Consider the following 24,045-nt stretch of genomic DNA (forward strand, 5'->3'; position numbering starts at 1 on the left):
GGCTGTGACCTGGGGTAAAGGACCTCACCCTCTTCCCATGCCTCAGTCTCTCCACCCATAAAATGGAGTTATAATGGTACCGACATCCCCCAGTGTTGTTGTTGTGTTAAATGAGATACTATTTTTGCTCTGATAGTAGCTGGTAGATCCCAGAGTAAAAGGCACTCACCTGATGCCCTGCATACAGTAAGATGCAATAAATGTCACTGGCCATTTGCATTCATGGAAGTGGGCACAGTAGTGACATATGAGGTCACAGAATCCTAAATAATAGAGCCACAGGGTCCTAAAGTCAATGGGCCTTGATGAAGCCAAACCAAAAAATCTTAGTCATATAACCAGTTGCATAGATTTAGGAGAGACCAAGGGAATATCTAACCCAGTGACTTTCAAATTTTTAACTGTAACCCCCTCTTCCCCCCCCCCCCCCCCCCCAGGCAACAGAAGAAATATATTTAACACCACGGACCTCTGTGTATCCATATATTAAAAAAACAAAAATTCCCAAGGTAATTCATCCTCACTCCACAGGATATGTTTGAATTTTCCATTTCTTCTTCTAATGTTGGTTTTGACCCACTAAACTGATTTTACTTCCTGCCTGAGTCACCACCCACAGTTTGAAAAACACTGATCTAGTCCAACCTCCTCCTCTAAGCCCCAGGCAAGACCACTTGCGAGAACTCCATTCATCTGAGCCATAACAATGGTTTCAGAGAAGAATTTTAGGATCACATTTTCCTTTCGAGCCCTCTCCTCTGGAGCAAGGCAGCATGTAGGTGCTGGGGGGGGGGGGTAGGGGGTGGGGATGAGACATACAGATGGGATACACTGCCCTGGGGCTGCTGGGGGGTATTTGGAGGGGAAACAGCAGCCTGGAGCAGAGGAAGACTGGGGCCTAGGCGGCGGACATCCAGGGCGGGCAGGGACGCAGAAGAACCCGGACATCCGGACTGGAAACCCCCACAGGAAGATTTCCCAGCCCTGCCCCTGGAGGGTGCAGGAGGGTGGGGCGGGGACCACGGTGGGCATGGGCTGCACGCACGTGCCCTCGGAGCTGTTGCTGTTGGTGCTCCCATCGGTAGACTCTCGGCTGCCCTGGCGTGTGACCCGACTCCGCATTTCCACGGCGATGCCTGTCTCTGTGCTCCTCCGGATGTTGCTGCGCAGCTTCTTGGTGGCCCCTTCTGTGACCCCCCCCCAAAAGCACAGAAAGGGAACAAGGTCAGATCGCTGAAGAGGCTTCGGAGAGCGTGCTGCCAAAGTCACCTCCTGGGAAGGGGCAGGATGGGCAGGACTCGAACTGGAGGCAGGGGCACAGGTGAGCTGGGGCTGCAGGGTGGGGGGATCACCAGGTGGAGACCAGCCCTGCAGCCTTCACTCAGCCTCATCCCTGCCAGGCTCCCTGATGGCCACCTTCCCAACGCAATTCCAGCCTTTGCCCCAAATGGTTACGTGCTCCTTTCTCTTCTGGAAAGTTTGCTTTCTCTGGCATTCCCAGATTTGCTTTCCCCCTTACCCTCATGAACCCTATCACACCCCGACCTCGCAATCCACCTGTGACTCTGATTCCTTCACAGAACCAATGAAAAACCCCATGTGAAGTTTAGCCACTCTCACATTAACCCACATTCTCAATGTGGGCCTGAATGTGGAAAGAGATGTGTGTGGCGGGCTGGAGGGGCTGTTAGGGAAGCAAGACTGAGAGGGACCACTAGGTTGGCCTGAATTGACCTTGGTTCTGAAAAAGAGGTCTGCAGAAGAACTCCAGAAGCCATGCGGTGAGAGCTTACTCGGTGTCTCTGTACCTCTTGTTTGGAGGGCCCTCTACCCTCACCCCAGCCCCCCTTAAGCCTTGCAGGGAACACGGGGCACTTTGCCTCTCCTAGCAGCACACCATCCTGCCTGGGTTTCCATGGCAACCTCCTCAGCATTGCAGTGAGGTCCCACTAGACACCCTCTCCTCCTGGGGGTGGGGGGAGCAGAAGACGAGTGGAAGGTTTGCAGGGCTTTCCCCTGCTGGCGCTTTGCTGCCTACGGAGCTTCATAGGTAGGAAGAGGCACTCAGATAAGGACTATACCAAAGGAGCCATTTGCTGTCACTGGTTAGAGGCCTGGGCAAATGACGAGTGGAGATGCTGACAGGGATGGGGAGGCTGGGAGTGGGGCCGGCAACACAGCCTCCAAAAGCAGTGGGGAGGGGGGAGTTGGCTATGCTGGCAACCTCCTCTCTTGATCACACCCAATGGTAAATTGGGGAGGGGATGTTCAAAACACCAGCCTGCGCAAAGGGGAACTTTATTCCTCCTGCTTCATCCTACTTCCCTTTCAGGAAGTCCCACTGGGAGAGGGACGGCTGAGAAGGCCGGCATCACTAGCAGATGGGATGGGGGTCCTGGGATTGGGGATGGGCTGGTGGTGAGGAGGAATGTCTTCTCTGAAACCACCCCAGCTTCTGGGATATTGGAATAGCTACTAACCATGAGTCAATGAGACCGCTGATATGACTGTTTGCTGGCCTGTTTCTCTCCGCCCCCCCCCCCACCTTTCTCTCTCTCTCTCTCTCTCTCTCACACACACACACAGTCACTTTAGCTCATGTGTATTTCTTTCACATTGACATAAGCAGATATACATGAGTGCTAATGATCACATGTATGAGTACAGTGATCTCACACACCAGGTCATGTATGTTCATATAATGGGCACACAGTCACAAATGGTCCTACCAGGTCTTAGTCATACGTACACATGACATACTCTGCCACGGACATGTGACCTTCATGCCCTAACACTTGGAGTTGAACCCATCCACTCGATCACACATGTAGATACAAACTCATAAATGGTGTGTGACCCACCACACACACAGGGCAATAACAGTGGGTGTAGGGGACTCACGGTGTCCCTGGCTCCTAACTGCCACACCCCCCCTAACCCAGTTAGGAGACAGAGGGTCTGTGGGAGCTGCACTTTATCCTCCCTTCTCATATCCCCCCCCCCAACAATACACACCCTAAGCTGAAGCCAGAGCCTCACCACCCCATGGCCCCAATCCCCCCTCTTCTACAACTTGAGAAGCTTTGACCCAGTTGGGAGAAAATTTACCTTCTTTGACCTACCCAACCCACTATGAGCCCTTGGGAAGGGTGTCACAGAATCCTGAAGTGTTGGAGACGCCTCGCTGACCTCCTACTGCCATAGATGGGGAGCCCAAGGTCCACATGCTCATAGGGCTGGGGCCAGACCCCAGGCCCACACTCTCCCAGTCTACTGATAGCCAACTTTTCACCCCCTCCATCAACTCCACATCGATTTGAGAGGTGATTCAGCAGAGATTCGGTTCTGTGTCTTTTGAGGGGGGAGAAAGTTCTTGCAACATCAGAGAAAATTCCTCTACTGGTTTGATACTTGTCCAGTCTGAATTCTATCCATCTGGGGAATAACTTTATGTAGCCTCTCTCTCTCTAGAGAACTGGGTACCTTGCAATAGTTCTGTGGTTCCTGGAAATTGAAAGACTCAAGGAACCATCCCATCTGTCCCACCACATAGAAGGGAGAGGCAGTCGGAGCGCTCAGCACCACTCACAGGGCATCTCCTGGAAGGGTCCTGAGTCCTCTCCCCACCTTGACCCAGAGCCCAGAGCTGAGGTGGGAAGAGCTGCTGTCCCTGGTACTGAAAAGAGGAGCTCCATTTGGGCAAGGGCTGGAATAGCCCAGGGTGGGCCCTGAGTAGACCCAGCCTAAGGCCAGGCCAGAACCCACCTATGTCCTAGGACCCTAAAACTCTGACCCTACCTTCATCATTGCTCCCACAACTTAGAGAATGTTAGATACAGCCGGAAGCTGGGAGACCATCTCTATAGTTCCATTTTATAGAAGAGGAAATAGAGACCCAGTGGAAATGTGACTTTCCCAAGGACCCACGGGGAGTTACAGAGCCAGAATGAAACTCTGAAGTTTCAGGGTGAGTTTCTTCAAGGCCACTTTAGGAAAATGTGAGGAAAAAACTGGAAGGGGCAGGCCGGAGGCAGGAGAATTAGAGAGGAGGCTGGGGCAATAGTCCAGGCTAGATATAATGGGTCCTGAACTAGGACACAGGAGGAGATGGGTGGGGCTGGAGCCAATGCAGAGTATGGACAGATCAGGAGGAAGGAAGCTCCTGGGAAGGGCAGACCTAGAGCTCAGAAGCTGGGGTCCAAGAGAGGAGTTCTCCCCACTTCACACAGCCCAGCCCTTCAGGGAACTGAGCCATCCCATCTGGGGGCAGCAGGGGCACCCTGCTAGGATCTTTTCCCAGAACTGAGTTTCCAGAGCCAGTGCGAGGTAGCCCATACATCCCCCTGGGGCCAGACTCTCCTACCCAGAAGGAGGCTCCAAGTTGGGACACTGGCAACCTCAAGACTGGGGAGAAAAAAAATGGAAAGAAAGAATTACAGATGGGAGAGGAGTGTGCTACTGGTGAGAGGCAGAGTTGTGGGGGCTAGAGAACTCACTTCTTGTTGGGTCCTACTGTGTGGCCATGGGTAATAATAATACCAACAATTTACCAAGTATCTATTATGTGCTGGCATGAGGCTGAGTGGCTTTGCATATCCTGTCTCATGTAATTCCCTGGAAAGTCTGCAAGACAGGTATCATTGTCCTTATTCCACAATCAAGGAAGCAAGCTCGGAGAAGCGAAGTAACTTGCCTGAATCACCCAACTAGTAAATGACAGGGTGTGGCTGTGAAGGCCAACTTGAAGTTGTTCTCCAGGAAAGTGCCTTCTCCTCTCCAGGCTCAGATGCCTCATCGATAAAATGAGTGTAGTGACTAGATGATCCCAAGGGGCCCTCCCTGCTCTCCCATTCGGAGATTGGATGATTCACAGAGAATTTTGGTTAAAAGGGCATCTGGGCAATTCTCATGGCTCAGGCCCCAGGCCTTCAGCTGTACCCATGCCTACCATGGAGACAAGTGATCCAGAAGCCTCACCGTCATTCATCTCCCCTCGAGGCTGGAGATCTTCTTAGTGTTTACTCCAGTCCCTGCCTGTTGACTGTGGAGTCTGGGTAGGTGGACAGCCCCAGGCAGATCACCAGAATGTCTCCTAGTGACTCAGGCCCCAGCCCTGACCTTGGAAAACCATCTGTTCAAATCACTTCGGGCATGAAGAAGCCTCTGGGTCTGAAGCTGAATCAGCCAGATTCCTAAAGCCAGACTCCTGGAGCCCAATACCTCCTCAACCTCCTAATCTTAATCCCCCAACCTTAATCCCACCCCTTGGTTCTGTGCCAGCCGAACTCCTGGATCCCCATCCCCCTGATTCCCTAGCACCAGGCCCACACTGCAAACACAAAGGCCATGCCTTCTGGGCCACTGATAACCTGAAGCCCCCTCCCCATCTAACATTTCTCTGAGCTAAAAAACACACTGCAGCTTGATTGCTGGAAAAGACCATCCCACGTGCTCCTGTGAAGGGCTTTGTAAAAATCTATTTTAAGGCCTGGAAAAGTCTCCCACCCTCAACTGGGAGTCTTGATGAGCATTCTCTCTGGATCCTCCGGCGCCCCCGCCCCCTCACCACCCCCATCCAGCTGCCTATTTGAAGGTTTCCTGGGGAAGTTGTTACTCTGAACAAAATAAGCAGGAAGAGATTTTAAAACAAAACCAGCTGGTGTCTGGGCTGATGCCACAAAGTGAGGAGGTCTTGGGAGGGGAGGGCTGGCTCCTCCTCCGTGATGTGGGGTCCAGGGTGACTGTGTGTGACAAAGTGGGTCACCCCCCAGTCCGAGCATCACTAGGACTCCAAAACTAGGTGGCTGAGAAAATACGTTTTTCAGGATGTAGCTGTTAAGGCGTGTGTGAACGTGGCTTTGGGAGGTATGTGTGTGTACGTATACGTGTGCGACATGTTTCTGTGACCATGGGCTGTTGTGTGTGTGCGTATGCGACCGTGCTTCAGTGATCTGGGTCTGTACATTACTACTCAGAGGGGCGTGCTTGTGCGATTTGCATGACTGGCTTCATTGTGACCATGCACAAGCGTGAATGACTGCAGTATGATTTCCCGGCAGTAGGGGTGAGTCACCTGAGCAAATGAGCACACACCGTATGATGATACAAGGTGTGTGTGTCTCTCTTGTGACTTGGTAATGTGTGGCTGCATTCCTGCGGCTATTTGTACTTGGGAAATTCAGAGAATGCAGGTGAGACTGTATCCTGTGGATGCGTGTCTGTGGAGCCGTGCCACTTAGCACAGTGCCAGGAATACGGTGGCTGTTGAATGCGTAAGGGTGCGCACGGAAGCAGCACAGCGTAAAGTTCAGGAGCATGAACCCCGCAGCCCAGCTGCTTTGAATTCAGGCTCCAATGACCCGCTTGCTATGTAGTTGGGGGCATCTTACTTCCCTTCTCTTGCTTGAGGATCTGCCTCATGGAGTTTATGGGGATCCAATGAGTCAGGACATGTACTGGACCCAGAGTAGCAGCTGGTATACAGTAAGTGCTATATAAGTATTTGTAGGCATGAGGACGCCCCCTGGGTGCCCTGTCATTGCAAGGTACCCCACCCCACCCCCTCCGTGTCCCACGTCCCCTCACCAGACTGGGGGAGCTGGAGTGTGCTCTTGCTCCACTGAGTCAGGCCCACGATGGCCACCATCTTGGCCCCAAGGCTGCTGCGCCGCTTCTTGGCCGTGGTGGTCCCGGTCCCACCCCCAGCCTGCTGGGAGCCACAGATTTCACCGCTGATGCTGGAGCTCCGAACCACATTCCTGGAGGCCGCGGCCGAGGCTGGACTAGGCTCCCCGTTAAACATGGTCCGAGGGGCGGCAAGGCCTCAGGCAATCCTGTGGGGGGAGGGCAGGAAACAAAGGGGTGCCACATCAGGCCCTGGGGCCACTCTACGGCAGCCCACCACTTCCTAGCTGTGTGACCTTGGGCAAGTCACTTGGCCTCTCTGAGGCTGTGAGGATTAAACGAATCAATAAACGTAAAGAGTGTGCACAGGGTCTGGCTCAATAATGGAACTATTCCTATTAGCACATGGCTATCCTGGCAAGTGACCTGGTTTGGCCAGGTCAAGGCAGAGGCCGTGGAGTCGTACGGCCCACTCTTGAATTCCAAAGGCCTCTACACACTGGCTGTGTGATCTTGTGACCAAGCACCTCGCGGCTTCAGTGAACACCTCAGCAAAACGAGAAATAAAAGCACTCACCTCACAAGACTGTCGAAAGGATTAAATTAGAGCATGTGAAGGCGCCAAAACAGTGCCAGGCACGGAGTAAATAGTAAGTGTGATTATTGTCATGGCCAATAATAAGAACAGAGACAGCAAGACTGGCCCCAGCCTGTGGGGTCGGGGTGGGGGTGGCGGCTCCGGAAGGGGCCCTCCTGCTGGAAGGGACAGCACAGAAAAGTAGAAAGAAGCAGGCACAGGTCGCCCTTAAGCGCACCACGGAGTGGCGGCCCCTGGAGGCGTTTTGATCTGATTTCCTCCCAGTCTCTTTTCTATGCATTTTTAAAAATAATTGAACTCATAGTGCAAATACAATTTTGCATCCTGGTATTTTTCGTTTAACATCATATCACAAGCATTTCCCACTGTCGTGAACGCTTGGTATAAATGTTTTAACGCCACCATAATATTTCATTGTATAGAGGTAGCATAATTGACTTAAGTATTTCAATATCGTGACCTCTTAGATCGGGTCTGACTTCCTCCTCTGTCTCCTGTCTTCTTCTTCTTTTTTTTTTTTTTTTAATGTTTATTTATTTACTTTGAGAGAGAGAAGAGAGGGAGGGCAGAGAGAGAGAGAGAGAGAGAGAGAGAGAGAGAGAGAGAGAATCCCAAGCAGGCTCTATGTGGTCAACACAGAGCCCAACACAGGGCTCCATCTCACAAACCATGAGATCATGACCTGAGCCAAAATCCAAGAGTCGGATGCTTAACCGACTGAGCCACGCAGGCGCCCCTCTCCTGTCTTTTAAACAACATCACTCAACACTGCTTTGATCTACTTATTTCCTTAGGATTGAGTCCCAGAAACAGAGTCACTAGGCTGAGTGTGGATACCGCTAGGAGCCTCCCCAACAGCCACACTCCCTTCCTGCTTCTTGACAGAGCGCTGGTTTTGTGCAGCCACCACCCCATCCCATTTCAGAGGCAGACCCTGATTAGTTCAAGCCAATCAGTGAGCGGCCCTCATCTTGGTAACTCGTACTGGTACAAGGGCAGGCATATGACTAAGTTGGCCCGATCTGACTTAAGGGGAAGATTTGGATTCCATGCTTACCAGCGAAGTGGGGTCTCTCTCCCCACTTCTTCCCTCAAGACTCTTCCCCCTAGAGAGGGCCCAGTCCCAAGAGGAATCCAGTGTTGTCGAGTGCAGCACAGCACAGACAGAAAGGACCTCGGCCACCCTGGAGCCTGCTTTTCTCTGGCCTTCCAGTTATGTGAGATAATGTGTTTTCCACTGCTTAAGCCAATTTGAATCAGTGGTCTCAGTTACATCCCAAAGCATCCTACCTGATACCAAGGACATAAACATTTCTCTGATTCTTGTAAAATATTGCCGAATTCCTTTCCAAAGCTGGATTCAAAAAATATCGAAGCCCCCCCAAATTTCCAGGCCTGTGCAGAGTGCCGAGGATACAGCAGCGAGCCAGGCCGACTTGGTCCTGCCCGCTCAGAGCCTCCAGTCCAAGAGAGACAGACAGCGAGTGACTGATTACGTAATTAAATATTAAATCGGATTGTTCTGATGAGTGCTAGGGAAGACAGAGGGCATTGGAAGCCACTCTGGGGGAGCTGGGTGGCTCAATGTTGCACAGAGATGGGATCTCCAGCTATCGGCCTCTACAACTTGGCTGAAGGTCCAATGCTGCGGCAGGTGCCCTCTGCTCAGAGTATGGGAAAAACAGCTGCTCCGGCAGGCTCTGCACACAGCCCTTCCCAGCTCTGTCTCAGCCTACAAAGCTCTTTCCAGGGCAGCCCATCTCCGGTCATTTTGCTCGACCCTCTGCTCTCAGCCCTGTCACCCTGAGGGAATCTGCCTTTTCAAAAGGACATAGTTGAAGTGTCAGGTCAGGGGAGAAGGAGGGAGGAGGGAGGATGCCACTCTAGAGGATTTCAGTCCCCAGATAGCTGTGAACGGTGGCCACTTGGCCTCCTGGTCAGCATGGCTCCTGCCAACCAGGCAGATTAGGGCTGACAGTGGGGATGAGTCAAAGCTGTGTTCTCCCTTCTTTGTGGTTGTCTGGACTGTTTTCGCTCACCCTGTGATGTACACAGACTCCCGGATTGTATTTCTCCATCCATCCCCCATTAACCTTGCAGCTAATGGAAAGTCCCCCTGGACTTGGGCCTATGATGATCTCTTCTCTTCAGTTTCCAATTCTAGTGCCAATTTATGTGGTTTTTCTTGGGTACCTGCATGGTCTTTTGGTGAATGGTGGGAGAGGGCTTCCAGCGTAAGCCTAACTTACTCTTTAAAGTATTGCTGTTAGGGGCGCCTGGGTGGCTCAGCCATAAGCATCTGACTCTTGGTTTCAGCTCAGGTCATGATCTAATGGTTGATGAGTTTGAGCCCTGAGTCGGGCTCTATGCTGGCAGTGCGGAGCCTGCTTGGGATTCTGTCTCTCCTCTCTCTGCCCATACCCCACTCATTTTCTCTCTCTCTCTCTCTCTCTCTCTCTCTCTCTTTCTCAAAATAAATAATAAAATAAACTTTAAAAAAATGTTTAAAGTATTTTTGTTAGGTGTATGGTAATCTCCACATCACAGATCAGAAAAGTCAAGGCCTTGCCCATCCTACTTGGCTACGAAATGGCAACACCTGGACTCGAACCCAGGTCTCCTCTTCCCACAAAGATGTGAACACACTCAGCAGTTCCTGCCCCACCAACCCAGACCTCACCCAAAGGTGTAGGCCCATCCCTCTCACTCAGGCTTTGCCCTGGGTCTCCGGCTTTTTGAAAACTCTGCAAGAAAATTATCTCTGATGAGAAAAACCTCTCTGGGCCAGGTTTCCACAGCAGGCACAAGCATCTGGGGGCAGTAGAAACCCCACCCAGACACAGCTGGAGAAGCAAGCACTTCCCTAGCACAGCCTACAGGAAGCTCAAGATTATCACTCCCAGGGGTTGAGAAGGGAAGAAAGTATGGGACAAAATTCCTGACCCTGCCAACCCAGGGGCTCATGTTTCCTCATGAATAATGAATGACATTGACAAGCAGATGGTTTGACATCCAGGACTCTGCACCATCTGGAGCCACTTTCTCATCTTTAACTACCCAGGGATCACCCAGAGGGGCCTAGAGAGCTGGTGAATGCTTCAGAGTGCCCAGCCAGATAGGCCACCCTCAAGGGGACAGGAGGAACCAGACCCAAAGCAGTGGACCCAAGGTCTTAGGGCCTGACCTCTGGCGCAGGAGTGCTGGGCAGGGCAGCCTGGGAGAATGAAGAATCAGGAAGTGGGATTAGAATGCCTTTGGATTCCTTGTGTCACTTTTTCTGGGCCTTGATTTCCTCATCTGTGTGTAAAACGAAGGGGTTGGATTAGGTGATCTCTACAAGTCCTTGTAACTGGAGAGCAGAGCCTAAGGACACATTCTGCATTGGCAGAATGGGGGCTCTGGCTAATTCTCTGACAGTCAGTCTAGTTCAAGAGGGATAAGACAGAGGGGCACCGGGGTGGCTCAGTCGGTGAAATGTCTGACTTTGGTTCAGGTCATGATCCCATGGTTCATGAGTCCAAGCCCCACATCAGGCTCTGTGCTGTCAGTGTAGAGCCTGCTTGGGATTCTCTCTCTCTCTCTCTCTCTCTCTCTCTCTCTCTCTCTCTCTCTCCTTCTTTCTCTGCCCCTCCCCTACTCGTTCTCTCTCCCCCACCCCCAAAATAAATAAATAAACTTAAAAAAAAAAGAGGGGTATGGGGTACCTGGGCGGCTCAGTCAGCTAAGCGTCTGACTTTGGCTCAGGTCATGATCTCACAGTTCGTGAGTTCGAGCCCCGCGTCGGGCTCTGTGCTGACAGCTCAGAGCCTGGAGCCTGCTTTGGGTTCTGTGTCTCCCTCTCTCTCTGCTCCTCCCCCACTCATGCTCTGTCTCTCTCTGTCTCTCAAAAAAAAAAAAAAAAAAGGTTTAAAAAAAGGGGGGGTAGACAGAGAGACAGAGCCAGCCACCTGGCTCCCATGTAAGTCTTACTTATAGCGCCCTCTGAGCCATGAGACCACAGGGACGGGGAAGGGGCAGCAGGCAGAGATGGGGGCAGAGTGTGAGGGGCCAGCAAGCCACAGAGCACAGCATCTCACATATTGGTGGTTCCAAGAGATTGCTAAATGACCTATATCCTTTCTACAAAAGTCACTTCAACAATTCTCTGCCTCTGAGCAGGACTGTCCCTTTCCCAGCCCAGTTCATGGCACCTCAAGGAAGGGAGCCCTTCCTCGCCGGGTCACAGACACCTCACTCTGGAGTTCTCTCCGCTGACCCCCATCTACTGCCACAGCAGCATCTACTACTATGGCTCGGGTGTCCCCTCCAGGGACGAGTCCTACTGTCCCCACTCCTGCCAAAGCTCCATGCCCGCAGATACCTTCCAAGTTCCCCAAGCAAGGAGGCTAGTGTTTTCTTTCCAGTTATGGATGTTTGGCCTCTACCCTGGAGTCACAGTACCCGAAGCGCTCCCCAGACCATCTCTTGAATCCTGACAGCTGGGGTTTCAGAGCTCTGCCAGGCTACCCAGGTCCCTCATGTGTCTAACCAGATCATAAGCCTGTTTTGAGAGTCAAACAGGGCCATCCAAAAGCCCAACATAAACCTAGCTACCCACTCTTTCAACAGGAGAGACCAAGGAATCTGTCACAGGGTGATGGACTGGTAGGTTGGAAGGGATGGCAAATAACTGAGGCTCTTACCACCTCTCTCCTTCTTCCACCCACAGCAGACATCACTAATCCATCTCTTTCCCACCAAGGACAGATTTAACCTCAGAATCCCTCTCAACACAGCTCCAGCACCAATTGGTGAAAAGTGGCCCATGATTTAAAACAGATTTGCCAACCCCATTCCAGCCTGAGTCTTTCATTTTGCAGAGTGGGAAATCAAGGCCCAGGGAAAGAGACACACCCAGGGTCACACAGAAAGTTGGTGACAAAACTAGAGCTCCAACCCAATTCTCCTAACTCCCAGGTCCCACATCACCTGGCAGGTGCTTCCTCCCCACTTTGAAGAAAACCCAAACTCACCCAACTGATGAATCTGAGCGTGGTGTTCCACATCACAGGGGGCTGTGCCCCTACCAACAGCACACCCCTAGGGCATTTACACGAGGCTTCTGTTAACTTCTGCCCAGACACCAGTTTTCAAGAAAGGAGGTGAAGGCAATCAGGGTAGCTTCTAGGAGGAGGTGATGTGATAAGAGTCTGGAAGGAAAGAGGGGAGTTTAGAGGAAGGGCTAGTGAAAACATCTATCCTTAAGGGCTTCCAGGAGCTTGCAGAGTTAAGAGACAGACTTTTGAGATGGCTATGGGATGTTGAGCAAATCATTTAAACTCTCTGCTTCTGTTTCCTACTTTGTAGAAAGTATCTCAACTCCTGGGTCCCCGAATCTGCCTGTAGGCACGTTAATGTCAAACTACTGCTGCTGAAGCCCCACCCATAATTTTAAGACTTTTAACACACGAGGGACAAATGGAGGTCCAACGGCTAAGGAGCTCTACATCTTACTCTTTCTTCCTCAGTCCTCCCTCCCACTGAAGGGATGTCCCTCCCCAGATACTGTGAGATACCCTGGGATGGGGGGGGTGGAGCACTTCTGGCTCCACCCCCAGCCATGTGACCCGGGGGGGGGGGGGGAGTCTACTTGCCACCTGGACGCAGCCCCACTCTCCAGGCTGGACTTGGTGTCGGATGGGATAACGAGGAGCAGGAAAACGCTGATTAAAAACACAGGCTTTGGAGGCAGACCTACTTGGTTCAAAACCTAGATCTGTCACTTGCAAGCCGTATGACGCCGGGCAATTTCCTTAACAACCCGCCCCCCCCCCCCACTCCCCGAGCCTACTGCTCCTCACCACTAGAGTGGGGATAATAATGCCTGCCTTAGGATTATTAGATGAGATACTATAAAATAAGGATCGGTAACGTGCTAAATGCTCGGTTGGCCAACTACACTGTTACTACCCATAATGGTGCCTTTGTTAACAGGGAAGGACTGTATGGGCGTCAGCGCTCATTGGGCTGGACGGCGCACCGGGTGCAACCACTTCGTGGGAAGGCTCAGAGACCGCGAGGATCACCTCTCACCTGCTTCCCCCCAGAGAGCAGGACAGCGTGGGATGTGGGTCCCTGTGCCTCTCGGTTGAGGTGGGAGCTGGCACGTGAAACTGTGCTTTTCTTTGCCAGCCTCTCAGCTCCTGGGCCCTCACTGGGTGCTGGGTCTGACTTTTGAGGGCCCTGACCCAATCCCAGTCCACAACCAGGGCTTCCCGCTGCATCTCCCGTACCAATCTGTGTCCATGTCAGGGGCCAGTGTCTGCATCCACAGAAGGGGAGAAGGGTTCTCTTTTTTTCTAGCCCTGCTTTACCCCACCCCCAGGAAAAGATGGGCGGGTGACAAGGCTGGCATATCGTGGGGGAGGCAGGCTGGGCTGAGGGAGCACACCCAGCTTGCATGGGGAGCACCATGCCAGGTCTCCTCCTGATTATGTGACCTTTGTCTCCCCCAAGCCAGACTCGCATGCACAACACTATACACACACAGGGGGAGACACAGGGCACTGAGTTTCAAATGTGTGGTCACACACCATACTGACCCAGACGGATGATATACACTTAAAAGACATAATCACCTACGTACGCAGCCAGGCACATGCACCCCCAAGACAAAAGTGCACAGAAGCAGCCACATTGACAGTCACAGGCGTTTGCAGACTCACATATGTGTACACACCCACGCACACTCAAACACACACCCCCCCTCCTTGGCCTCTGCCCAGCCCAGGGAGGTGGGAGGAGCCCCATCCCTTTAGTGGGCAGGGAAGTGTGAAGGGTCATACCTGGATCCTGGGTTCTCCTGGCTGAGGCACGCACACCAGCTCTGAGCAGGTGCCTGTGCGAGCTTGAATACGTACACACTCATACGAGCTCCAGCCCTGAGTACCACCCTCCTGGCCCCCATCCCTGCAGGCCGGACAAAAGAGCTCATCGGTGAGGTTTGTGGTGAGGAGATGAGAAGGCTGGCAGGGAGCAGCTGCTGTCACCATGGCTACCAAGCTGACCCACTTCTCCACCCAGCCTGGCCCACCCAGCCCAGGCAAGGGAGGAAAGGCAGCTTTGGGCAGGGGGGCCCTCTCCTGTCACACACAGTAAAGAGTCTCTGAGGGTGTGGTGAGGGATGGGTTGAGCACCAGGCTAGTTCCTGCATAGAAAGGAAATAGCCAGACATTCTTTGAGGGCAGCAAGGTGCTCAGGATATAGCCCCTGCAAAACCTAGCCCCTGGCCTCCCTCAGCTTTGGGGCCTCTGGCCCCAGGGACCTGCGTGGGTCATGTGCCTACCCTGGACACATTCTCAGACACAGTCTTCACGGCAGGGCAGAGGGTGGGGCAGCCGGACCCAAAGCTCTGTCCACAACTCCAAGAGCTCAGGACACTGAAGGGCAAGATAGACCCAGAGCCGGTTGCACCCTGTGTCCTGCTCAGATCAAGGTTCCTGAGGGCAGGGCTTGTCCTCCCCATTTGAACCAGGGGCTGCTGAAGACACGGCCATGCCTTCATTCCTCAGACAGAGCTACCATGTGTCTTTCCTCAGCCAGGGGGCTCCTGAGGACATGGCCATGTGTCTTCCCTCAGAACTGGGGAATATAGAGGAAGCACACAGCCTTCAGACAGCTCAGTTTTGTGAGATCACTCACAAGGCAGAATGAATCACTCCTGCAAGACAGCTTGCCATAGCTCCCTAATTCTTTCAGGAGAAGGTAAAAACCCCTCACACCAAGGCCCACAAGCCAAGTGAGCCAGATCGTCCCGTGCTCTTGCTCCGCTTCTGTATTCCAGCTGCACTTGCCTCTTTTCCATTCCTCAAAAGTGCCCTGTGTCTCCTGTCTGCCTGGAATGTTCTTCTTCAGCTGACCCCCACCCTCCTGTTCTGATGCCCTCTGTTTCTCTGCGTGCTGCCTTTGCCTGGCTAATCCCTATTCATCGCTCAGTCCCAGTTGGAAGGTCATTTCCTAGGAGAGTCTTCCCAAAATGACTCCCCCTGTCATGCTCTCCCAGACTCTGTACTGTCCCTGCCCGTTATGGGTTGAATTCTCCCCCCGGGAAAGATATGTCGAGGTAGTAACCCCAGTACCTCAGAATCTGACCTTGTTTTGGAATAGGGTCATTGCAGATGTCATTAGTTACACTGAGGTCATGCTGGAGTAGGGTGGGTCTCTAATCCAATATGACTGGTGTCCTCATAAGAATGCAACCACATGAAGGGCGCCTGGGTGGCTCAGTTGGTTAAGCGTCCGACTTCGGCTCAGGTCACGATCTCCCGGTTCATGAGTTCGAGCCCCATGTCAGGCTCTGTGCTGACAGCTCGGAGCCTGGAGCCTTCTTTGGATTCTGTGTCTCCCTCTCTCTCTGCCCCTCCCCTACTCCTGCCCTGTCTCTGTCTCTCAAAAATAAATAAATGTTAGAATGCAACCACATGAAGGCAGAGACACACAGGGAGAATGCCACATGATGATGTGGGCAGAGTTTGGACTAATTCAGCAACAAACTGAAGAACATCAAGGATTGCCAGCGGTCACCAGAAGCTAGGAGAGAGCCACGGAACAGCATCTCCCTCAGCGGAACCAATCCTGCCACCTGCCTCCAGGACTGTTAGAGAATAAGTTTCTATTGTTTTAGGCCACCCAGTTTGTTATAGCTGCCCTAGGAAATTCATATACTGCTATTCTTAATTTGTTTAATGCCTGTCTCCCACACTCCACCTAAAACAGAAACCATATCTTCTTCACCCTGAACCTCCAGTGCCTGGCATAGACCTGGCTCTGTAAAAACGTGTTGAGGGCGCCTGGGTGGCTCAGTTGGTTGGGTGTCCGACTTTGGCTCAGGTCATGATCTCACGGTTTGTGAGTTTGAGCCCCGCGTCGGGGTCTGTGCTGACAGCTTGGAGCCTGGAGCCTGCTTCGGATTCTGTGTCTCCTTCTCTCTCTGCCCCTCCCCAACTCGTGCTCTGTCTCTCTCTGTCTCTCAAAAGATAAATAATGTAAAAAAAAATTTTTTTTTATGTGTTGAAGGAATGAATGACAATCTCAAACAAATATTAAATTGACAATATTTATATCTGGATAGTAGAATTGTGAGTTATTTTTATTTTCTTCATGTGACATACCGTGTTTTTTTAAGTTCCCACTTTAGAAACTGTATTGATGCTATCATAAAGAAAAACTAAAATACATATTTTTCTTTTCAAAATATACATTAAAATAACAGTCATTTCCACCAGTATGTGTTTTGTGAAGAGGAAGAAGTTCTGCTATATGCTTGATAACTACTTTTTCATCGATTAATTGATTCCTCCTTGTGTCGCTAGAGTACTTTCTCGAGTCAGATTTACAGAGCTTGAGCTCTGGGGCCTTTTGGGGCATAGATTCCAGGTAGGAGGGGCCAGGCAAAGTATGCATGCTTCACAGCCATCTCAACCATCCACCCCTTCTCATAGCTCGTGGGATCTGGCCAGATGTGCCACCTGTCACCTGATGGGGGCTGTTAGACTTGGCACTTAAGAACACCACCAGCCCTGGCTGAAGGCCATTCCCAAACAAAAGATCCTACCCTCAAACTTAAATATTCACACAAATCACTTGGGGATCTTGTTGAAATGCAGATTTCAATCCCATGGGTCCCAAGTGGAACCTGAGATTTTGCATTTCTAACAAGGTCTCAGGTGATACCCATGTTGCTGGTCTATGGGCGACCCAAGGCACTGAAAGTTAAAAATTAAATACTCTGGTTGTTCTTCAAGAGTGAATGCTTCAGGGGGTGCCTGGGTGGCTCAGTCAGTTAAGCGTCTGACTTCGGCTCAGGTCATGATCTTGTGGTCCATGGGTTCAAGCTCTGCATTGGGCAGACAGCTCAGAGCCTGAAGCCTGCTTTGGATTCTGTGTCTCCCTCTCTCTCTGCTCCTCCCCCACTCATGCTTTCTCTCTCTCAAAAGCAAACATTAAAAAAAAAAAAGAGTGAATGCTTCAGGATGAGGAGACTAGAAAAGGCACATTGGGAAGTGCTTTGCAGAATACCTCAAAAGATCGGCAGGATTAGGAGAGATAGAAGTGGCAGGAGAGAAATGGAAACTATCTGGGAAGGACCAGAGAGGAAGTGTTATGTTCACAGGATGGTGAATAGGGCAGTGCAGTTGGAACAGGAGGTAAGTACAATTGCGGAAGAGAAGGCTAAAAAGGTAGGCTTGGCACAGCCAGTGAGGGGCTCTGAATGCAGGGCTAAGAAGCTTGACTTTAATCCTGTAAGGAGTGAAATCTGACATGACTTGGATGTAATGTTTTACAGAGCTCAATCTGACACTGAGTGCAGAATCAGAAGAAAGCCTGACAGAAGGAAAAACAGTCAAAAAGCAGATAAGAAGACTGCACTGCTTCAGACAATGCAGATGGAAAGAGGAAAAGGGTGGTCAGGAGTCATGAGAAGGCTTGGGGCATTGCCTAGAGTTAGTGATGGGATGAAGTTGGGGAGAGGAAAAAACAGAATCCAAAGTGATTTATAGAAAGGGTAGAGACTGAGAGGTGCCATCAGCAAAGCTTGAGGTCCCAGAGGAAAACACTGGCTTAAGGGGAAGATGAGTCCCATCGTAGATGTGATGAGTCTGAGATAATACTGCAACTCCCACATAGAGGCATTGGGCAGGTAAGCAGATTCACTGGAGCTCAGGAGAGCAATGTAAGTGGGCAGGATTTGGATGTGTACCCTGAGGGGAAAAGTGGCATATGGAAAGGAAAGAGAATGCCCAGAGGGGAGTACAAAGTGAGCAAAGGGCGAGGGATAGGAGGAATATAGAATCCACTGAAGAAGGAAGTATCAGCAGAGAAGTCAGAGAAAATGCCATGAGTATACAGATGGCCAACCTGGAGGCCCTACCACACTGTCACATCAAAACCAAGGGAAGACTTGCCCAGCCAAGAATGTAGACGGGCAAGGAAAGTCTAGGCCTGAAAAAAAAAGCACAGCTTGAATAGAAAGCAGGATTTGGATTGGTGGAGAAGAGGACGGATTCCCTGGGGAATGTCTGGGCTTCAGCAGGATCCCAAGGGGCCTGGGGCTCCCAAGCACTTATTCCAGATCAGCCCTAGCACAGGAAGGACGATCCCCTCACCTGCAAACACACTTAGTGCTCACACCCCCAGAACCTACAGAACCCCTCCCCCACCCCAGAGCAGAGAAGGTGGGATAAGAGGTCTTTGGAGCAAAGCCTTATTGTGGGGATGCACATAGTTTATCATCCAAATAAGACTTTTGAGAGTAAGCAGAGATGCTACCAACAATCACACCAGGACCACAGGTGTATATTAGGGTTGTCTCAGCCAAACACAGCCCTACTCTTAGCCTAGCCACAGCGGGGGGGAAGGGGGGAGAGGATGGTAGATCCTCCAAAATGCCCGTTTGATCCCTGTTCTCCCTTCCTAGATGGGGTGGCGGAATTGAGAGACAGGCGATAGGAGCAGGCAAGCTCATCCTCCGAGGCAGGGGCCCCAGCCAGAGTATGTTGGTGGATGGGGAAGATTTCGCTCCCCCCTCCCGGCAGCACCATGGACAGCGGCCGGTCCGCTCGCTCCCCTCCCCCTGGCCCCTGTTACTCCAGGGCTGCAGCGAGGCCAATCAATATTTCATGGGGGAAGGGGCTCTGGTTACCAGCCCCGCGCCTAGCCGGAAGGCGCCACCCGCTCCCGCCGAGCTCTGGGGACCCTCCCCGGGAACCCAGCACACTCACGGCACGGCCCGGCTGGGGCAGGCGCCACCTTCAGGCACGCTTAGCATTCCCGGGCCCACTGCTCTGCGCCCCCGCCCCTTCCCCGGCACAAAGACCCGCGCGCACGCCACACGGCTTCCCGCGGCCACTCAGACACACCACATATTCGGATGCGCGCTGTACAAAGCCAGCGGCCACACAGAATAACAGGCACACACCGCACCCAGCAGCCAGCCACCTAGACACACAGCACACACACACAATATGCCTCACAGACACGCACCACGTGGAGATGAGTTCACTACAGACCCACACGCACATCAGACGGCCTACCACACATACGCAAACTCACATGCTGCACAAAACTCCCTCACAGAGAACCTCAGATTTATCCCACGCAATACATTTACCACAGATGCACATATCACACGCTGTGTGCGCACACACGTATGACATGCGCTCAGAGTCCTTCAGATATATCGTTCAGAAGTACATCACCACGGAGAGCTACATGGATCTCACACACACACACACAAACACACACACACACATACACAGAGTCACACGCTCGTGCACACACACAGTATGCTAGAGAGCGACACTCCTCTCACACACACACACACACACACACAGTCACACACGCACGCACACATGCACACACCATGCCAGAGAACTACATTCATCACACACACACACACACACACACACACACACACACACACACAGTATGCTGGAGAGCTACATTCATCACACACACACTGTCACATGTGCATGCATGCGCGTGCACACACACATATACACAGTATGCTGGAGAGCTACATTCATCACACACACACACACACTTACTCTCTGTCACACACGCGCACACACACACACACACACACACACTATGCTTTCACAGAGACCCTCAGACATTCACCATGGATACAGGAGCACATGCCTCACACTACCCAGGCCCCCCACCCTCCTGGAGCCCAGGCCTGCCCCCCTGCTGTGGACATGGTTCTGGGGAAGAGTCAGGCGGGACCTCCACCCCTCCTGCCTGGCCCCAGTGTTGACTCCTGTGGATAAATTCTGTGTCCTCTGAGGACTCCCAGGGTTGCTGCCCAATCCCCGGGGGCAAGTAGGCAGCGGCACAAAGGGATGGGAAGGGGGTAACTGGGGAAAGGGAACCTTTGAGACCCCGAAGCCTCCTGGCTTTGTGGCCCCGGGGCCCCAAGCTCTGGGGCACCAGGCTCCAGGGATGGCCTTGCCCTCACTGGCAGCTCCCACGGCCTCTGTGCTCCCTGGGACTCCTGCCCTCTGGGAGGCCCCGAGGTTTGTGTTGTGCCTGGGGACCAGGAGAACTGTGGAGTCTACAGCTCCTGCTCTCCCCAGGAGTGCCCACATGCTGCCTCAGAGATGAGGGGGCATCCTACCGCCATCTAGACACCCCAACTCCAAGAGCCTCCCTCTCTCGTGGACTGAGGGAAGAGTGGCACAAATTCTGTCTGCAGAATAATCATGGCAGGATTTTCTGAAAGAATCTCAAGACGGGGCATGTGGTGAGGAGAGGGAAGCGGGCTGGCAGAGCAGGAAGAGACCCCTAAGTTTTCCAGGCAGGTGGAAGGCACCTTCAATATTACCCAGGTGAATAGTCCATGTCTCTGACATCCCCACACCACTTCCCAATTTTGCATTATCCACATAACACTGTGTGCCCTCTCAACAATTTCTGCCATACTCTTGTACTGCTCCTTATTTATTGTGCTGACATTGACACTTTTAACTTACACGCATTTATTATAAGTAGAAATTTTGTGTTACTACTATAAATGCAACTATTACTGCTTTTAATAAATAGAAAATGAAAGTACAATACCTACAGTAAAAGCAAAGCTGTATTACTAAATTTTAGTTACCTGGAGTTGCCAGTCAAGACCTCTTTGTTAAAAAGGGAAGGGCAGCAGTGTTGGCAAGTTGTTAAAGACATACTGGCACTTTCTCCCGGGGACAAATTTGGACTTGATGGAGTGGAAAGGGAACCAACTTTCTCACTATGGGAGCCAATGCTCTGTAATGACAGGTCTGCGAGCCACTGAAAGTCACCTCAGGTCTCACTGAAGGTGCTACTACCCACGTTGGGAAGCTCTAGGCTTGGGCACAGTGGCTAGCTGGAGCCCTGTTACCACAGTCCAATCTGGTAACAATAATCCTTAGAAATTGCTCAGTTCTTTCCCATTTACAAATTATCCTTAGAGCCACTATCTAGTATGAGCTGCGTACCGGGAATTATCATCCCATTTCCGAATGAGAAAATAGAGGCTCTAAAAGATTAAGAGATTTGTCCAGAATCACATAGCTGTACAGGGTTAAGTCCACGAGTGGGAGACCCTCAACTCTACCTGTCTCCATTTGTTTCATCTCTGGGATCCCTTGTTCTCGGCTGGCCCCTTGCTGGGCAGTGGGCAGGAGAGGGAGAATGGTAATCTTGTATTTGCCTGTGAGGCCCTCACAATCCTGAAAGGCCAACAGGCAAGTGAGTAAGTAGTGGAGGGTAAGAACTTTTACTCTGGAGTCACACTGTGTGTCCCTAGCCATAAGTCACCTCTCTGAACCTGTTTCCTTGTCTGTAAAATGGGGATAATAATAGTACCTATTTAATAGAGCGTGAGGATTCAATGAAATAATGCATGTGCACAGTGTTTGGCACGAAGTAAGGGCTCAAAAATGTTTATTACGGGGGAAGGACAAAGAATAGAATTAATTCAGATAAAAAATGGCTGACGGTGGGGAGCGGGGAGGTAGGCATGGCATGGTTCTTCATAGAGGAGAGGAAATGAGTTCCATCTTAGAGAGTGAATATGATTTTGGTAGGAGAACTATCCTGTCTGCTCCCACCCTCCTCTTCCTCCAAAGACAAGTGAGAAAATTTTGGGTCTCATCTATCTCTCTCTCTGCTCTGGCCTTTGAATGACAACTGACAGGCTCTTCAAAGCCTGCCCTAGCATTGCTGCCCCAGGAAAAGACACCCCTTTAAGTCACATGCCTGGGCTGTTTTCTCCAGGTGCTATCCAGATGGAAGGGTGGGGGCCAGGCACAGCCTGGCGCTCTAAGGATTCTAGCAGATGTCTTTTAAAAAGTACTTGCCCCGATAACAAAGACTCTCCCCACCACCACCTTTCCATAAGGGGGTCAAGAGCAACGTCTGCAAATCTGACTTTGAGAGCCTTCCCAGCAGGCTGCAGTTGATTGGACCAGGGTGGGCACCTGACCAACTCTGAGCCAATCAGATCCTCTCATACAAGTTTGGCTTTGGATCTGCCGAACCCTGGGTTCCCTCTCTGAATGTGGCGGGAACGCAGGACACGGTAGAGGAACTGTAGGTAGTTCAGGGTCTGGTAAAGCAGGACAAACCAGTCCGTGGAGAAAGAAAGCTAAAGGCGGCCAGCAAGGTGCAGAGGATGGCTGCTTCCATTTCTCCTGGCCTACAGCTTCTGCCTCCCAGAGGCGAACGATTTTTCTGCCCCTCAGTTCTCAGGAATCTCTTGTGTCCTGGTAATAAACCCTTCTTTATTACCGAAGCTGGCCTGAGTCGGTTTCTATATACAAGCAGAGACCCAATTAAGACGGGGGAGAAGCTGGGAGCTAAGAGGCACAAAGATGGACAATCCTGGAGGGAAAAAAAAAAAAAAAAAAAATCACTGTGCCTGCCCTGGATGAGCTCAGCTGACCGGGAGATGAGGAAGAGTCGACCTCTGTCGAGATGTAGACTCTGTACAGACGTGGCCGAGGGAGGGTGGGTTAGCTCTGTCCAGGAAGCGCCAGGAGGGTCCTCAGAGGCTTCACAGCAAAGGTGGCAGCTAAACCAGTTTTGAAGAGTGAAGGACGTTCTCCAGGGAGAGGAAGCTGGGGTGGGGAGGCATTACAGGCGGCGGGAACAGCAAGTGCAGAGGCACAGAGGCACAAAACAGCCTGACGTGTTACAGGAACTGCCAGCAGTTCAAAGTGTGGTGGGGGAGCAGGGAAGACGAAGCTGGAGAGGCCAGTCGGGTGCAGATCACAAAGGGCTTTGAATTCTATGCTAAGAAGATGAGGCCTTTCCTGTCACCAATAGGGAGCTATTGAAGTATTTTAAGTAGCAGGGGGTGACAGGGTCAGTTCTGTGCTTTAGAAAGATCGCTCTGGGGCCCCCACGAAGAAAGGACTGGAGAAGGCAGGCCTGAAGGCAGGGAGGCCAGTTAGGGTACTGCAGCAATGATTCATCTAGCCCTTTCATCCACTGAGCAGCTCACTGTGTACCTACTGGGTGCTGGGGCTGGGCAAAACAGGACCCCTGACCCCACGGAGTTCACAGGCCAGCAAGACAGAGAAACAAGGGAGAAGCAACTCAAGTGTCCTGAGTGTCCTGAAGAAGTACGAGGTCCCACGGAGGGGGGCGGTGTTCAGTTTCTGGTTGTTACGCTTCACTGTGGAAATGCTACAAGAGCTGGTATCTCTCTGAAGGATAAGTAGGAGTTAACAAGGCACTAGGAGGAGTGCATTCCGGGATGAAGGAACATGTGTGAAAGTCCTGCTGCTGGGAGAGAGGAGAATGGTACCAGATGATCGAAAAAGGTAGGCAAGGACCAGATCACACAGGGCCCTGTAGACTACATCAGAGTCTGGCTTTTATTCCAAGAAGTCTTAGAAGGGTCTTACACGGGGAAATGATACAGTCAAACATTTATCTTTAGAAGATCACTCTGGCCACAGTGTGAAAAATGAAACAAAGCGGGGCAAGAACAGAAATGTACAGAGCCCAGTCTAGGAGGCTATCGCTGCGGTTCAGGTGGGCACCGATGGTGGTCTGGCATGGGGCGGCGGGCAGGGAGAGAGACATAGGACAGCTAACACGATTGCTGAGGATGGCTGTGGGCTGTGGGGGTGAGGGAGAGGGAGGTGTCCAGGAGAACTTCCAGCTTTCCAGCTTGAGCAAGTGGGTGGATGGTGGCAGCAGAGATGAGCTGGGGATGTTGGAGGCAGAGCAGGTGCTGGCAGGCGGAGCTGGGGACCTGGGTTTGGACTCTAGGCTGATTGTGAGACATCTAAATGTGGTTAGACCTG

General features: G+C 51.8%; 1 protein-coding gene across 3 annotated transcripts in view; it reads right to left on the reverse strand.

Annotated features, from left to right (window-relative positions):
- The window catches only part of RIMS3 (regulating synaptic membrane exocytosis 3), a 51,732-nt gene that overhangs the window by 14,001 nt on the left and 13,686 nt on the right, over window positions 1-24,045 (reverse strand). For all 3 annotated transcript variants that reach the window (XM_086716606.1, XM_086716605.1, XM_086716607.1), the window contains 3 exons: window positions 12,235-12,411; window positions 6,586-6,833; window positions 1,046-1,187 (listed from right to left, as the gene is read on the reverse strand). In XM_086716606.1, coding sequence (XP_086572732.1) covers window positions 1,046-1,187; window positions 6,586-6,802 — 359 coding nt within the window. In that variant the 5' untranslated portion in view covers window positions 6,803-6,833; window positions 12,235-12,411. The remainder of the gene's footprint in view (window positions 1-1,045; window positions 1,188-6,585; window positions 6,834-12,234; window positions 12,412-24,045) is intronic.

This window comes from Puma concolor, chromosome C1 (assembly GCF_028749965.1).
Source record: "Puma concolor isolate L17-30 chromosome C1, mPumCon1.1.hap2, whole genome shotgun sequence".
NCBI lineage: Eukaryota > Metazoa > Chordata > Mammalia > Carnivora > Felidae > Puma > Puma concolor.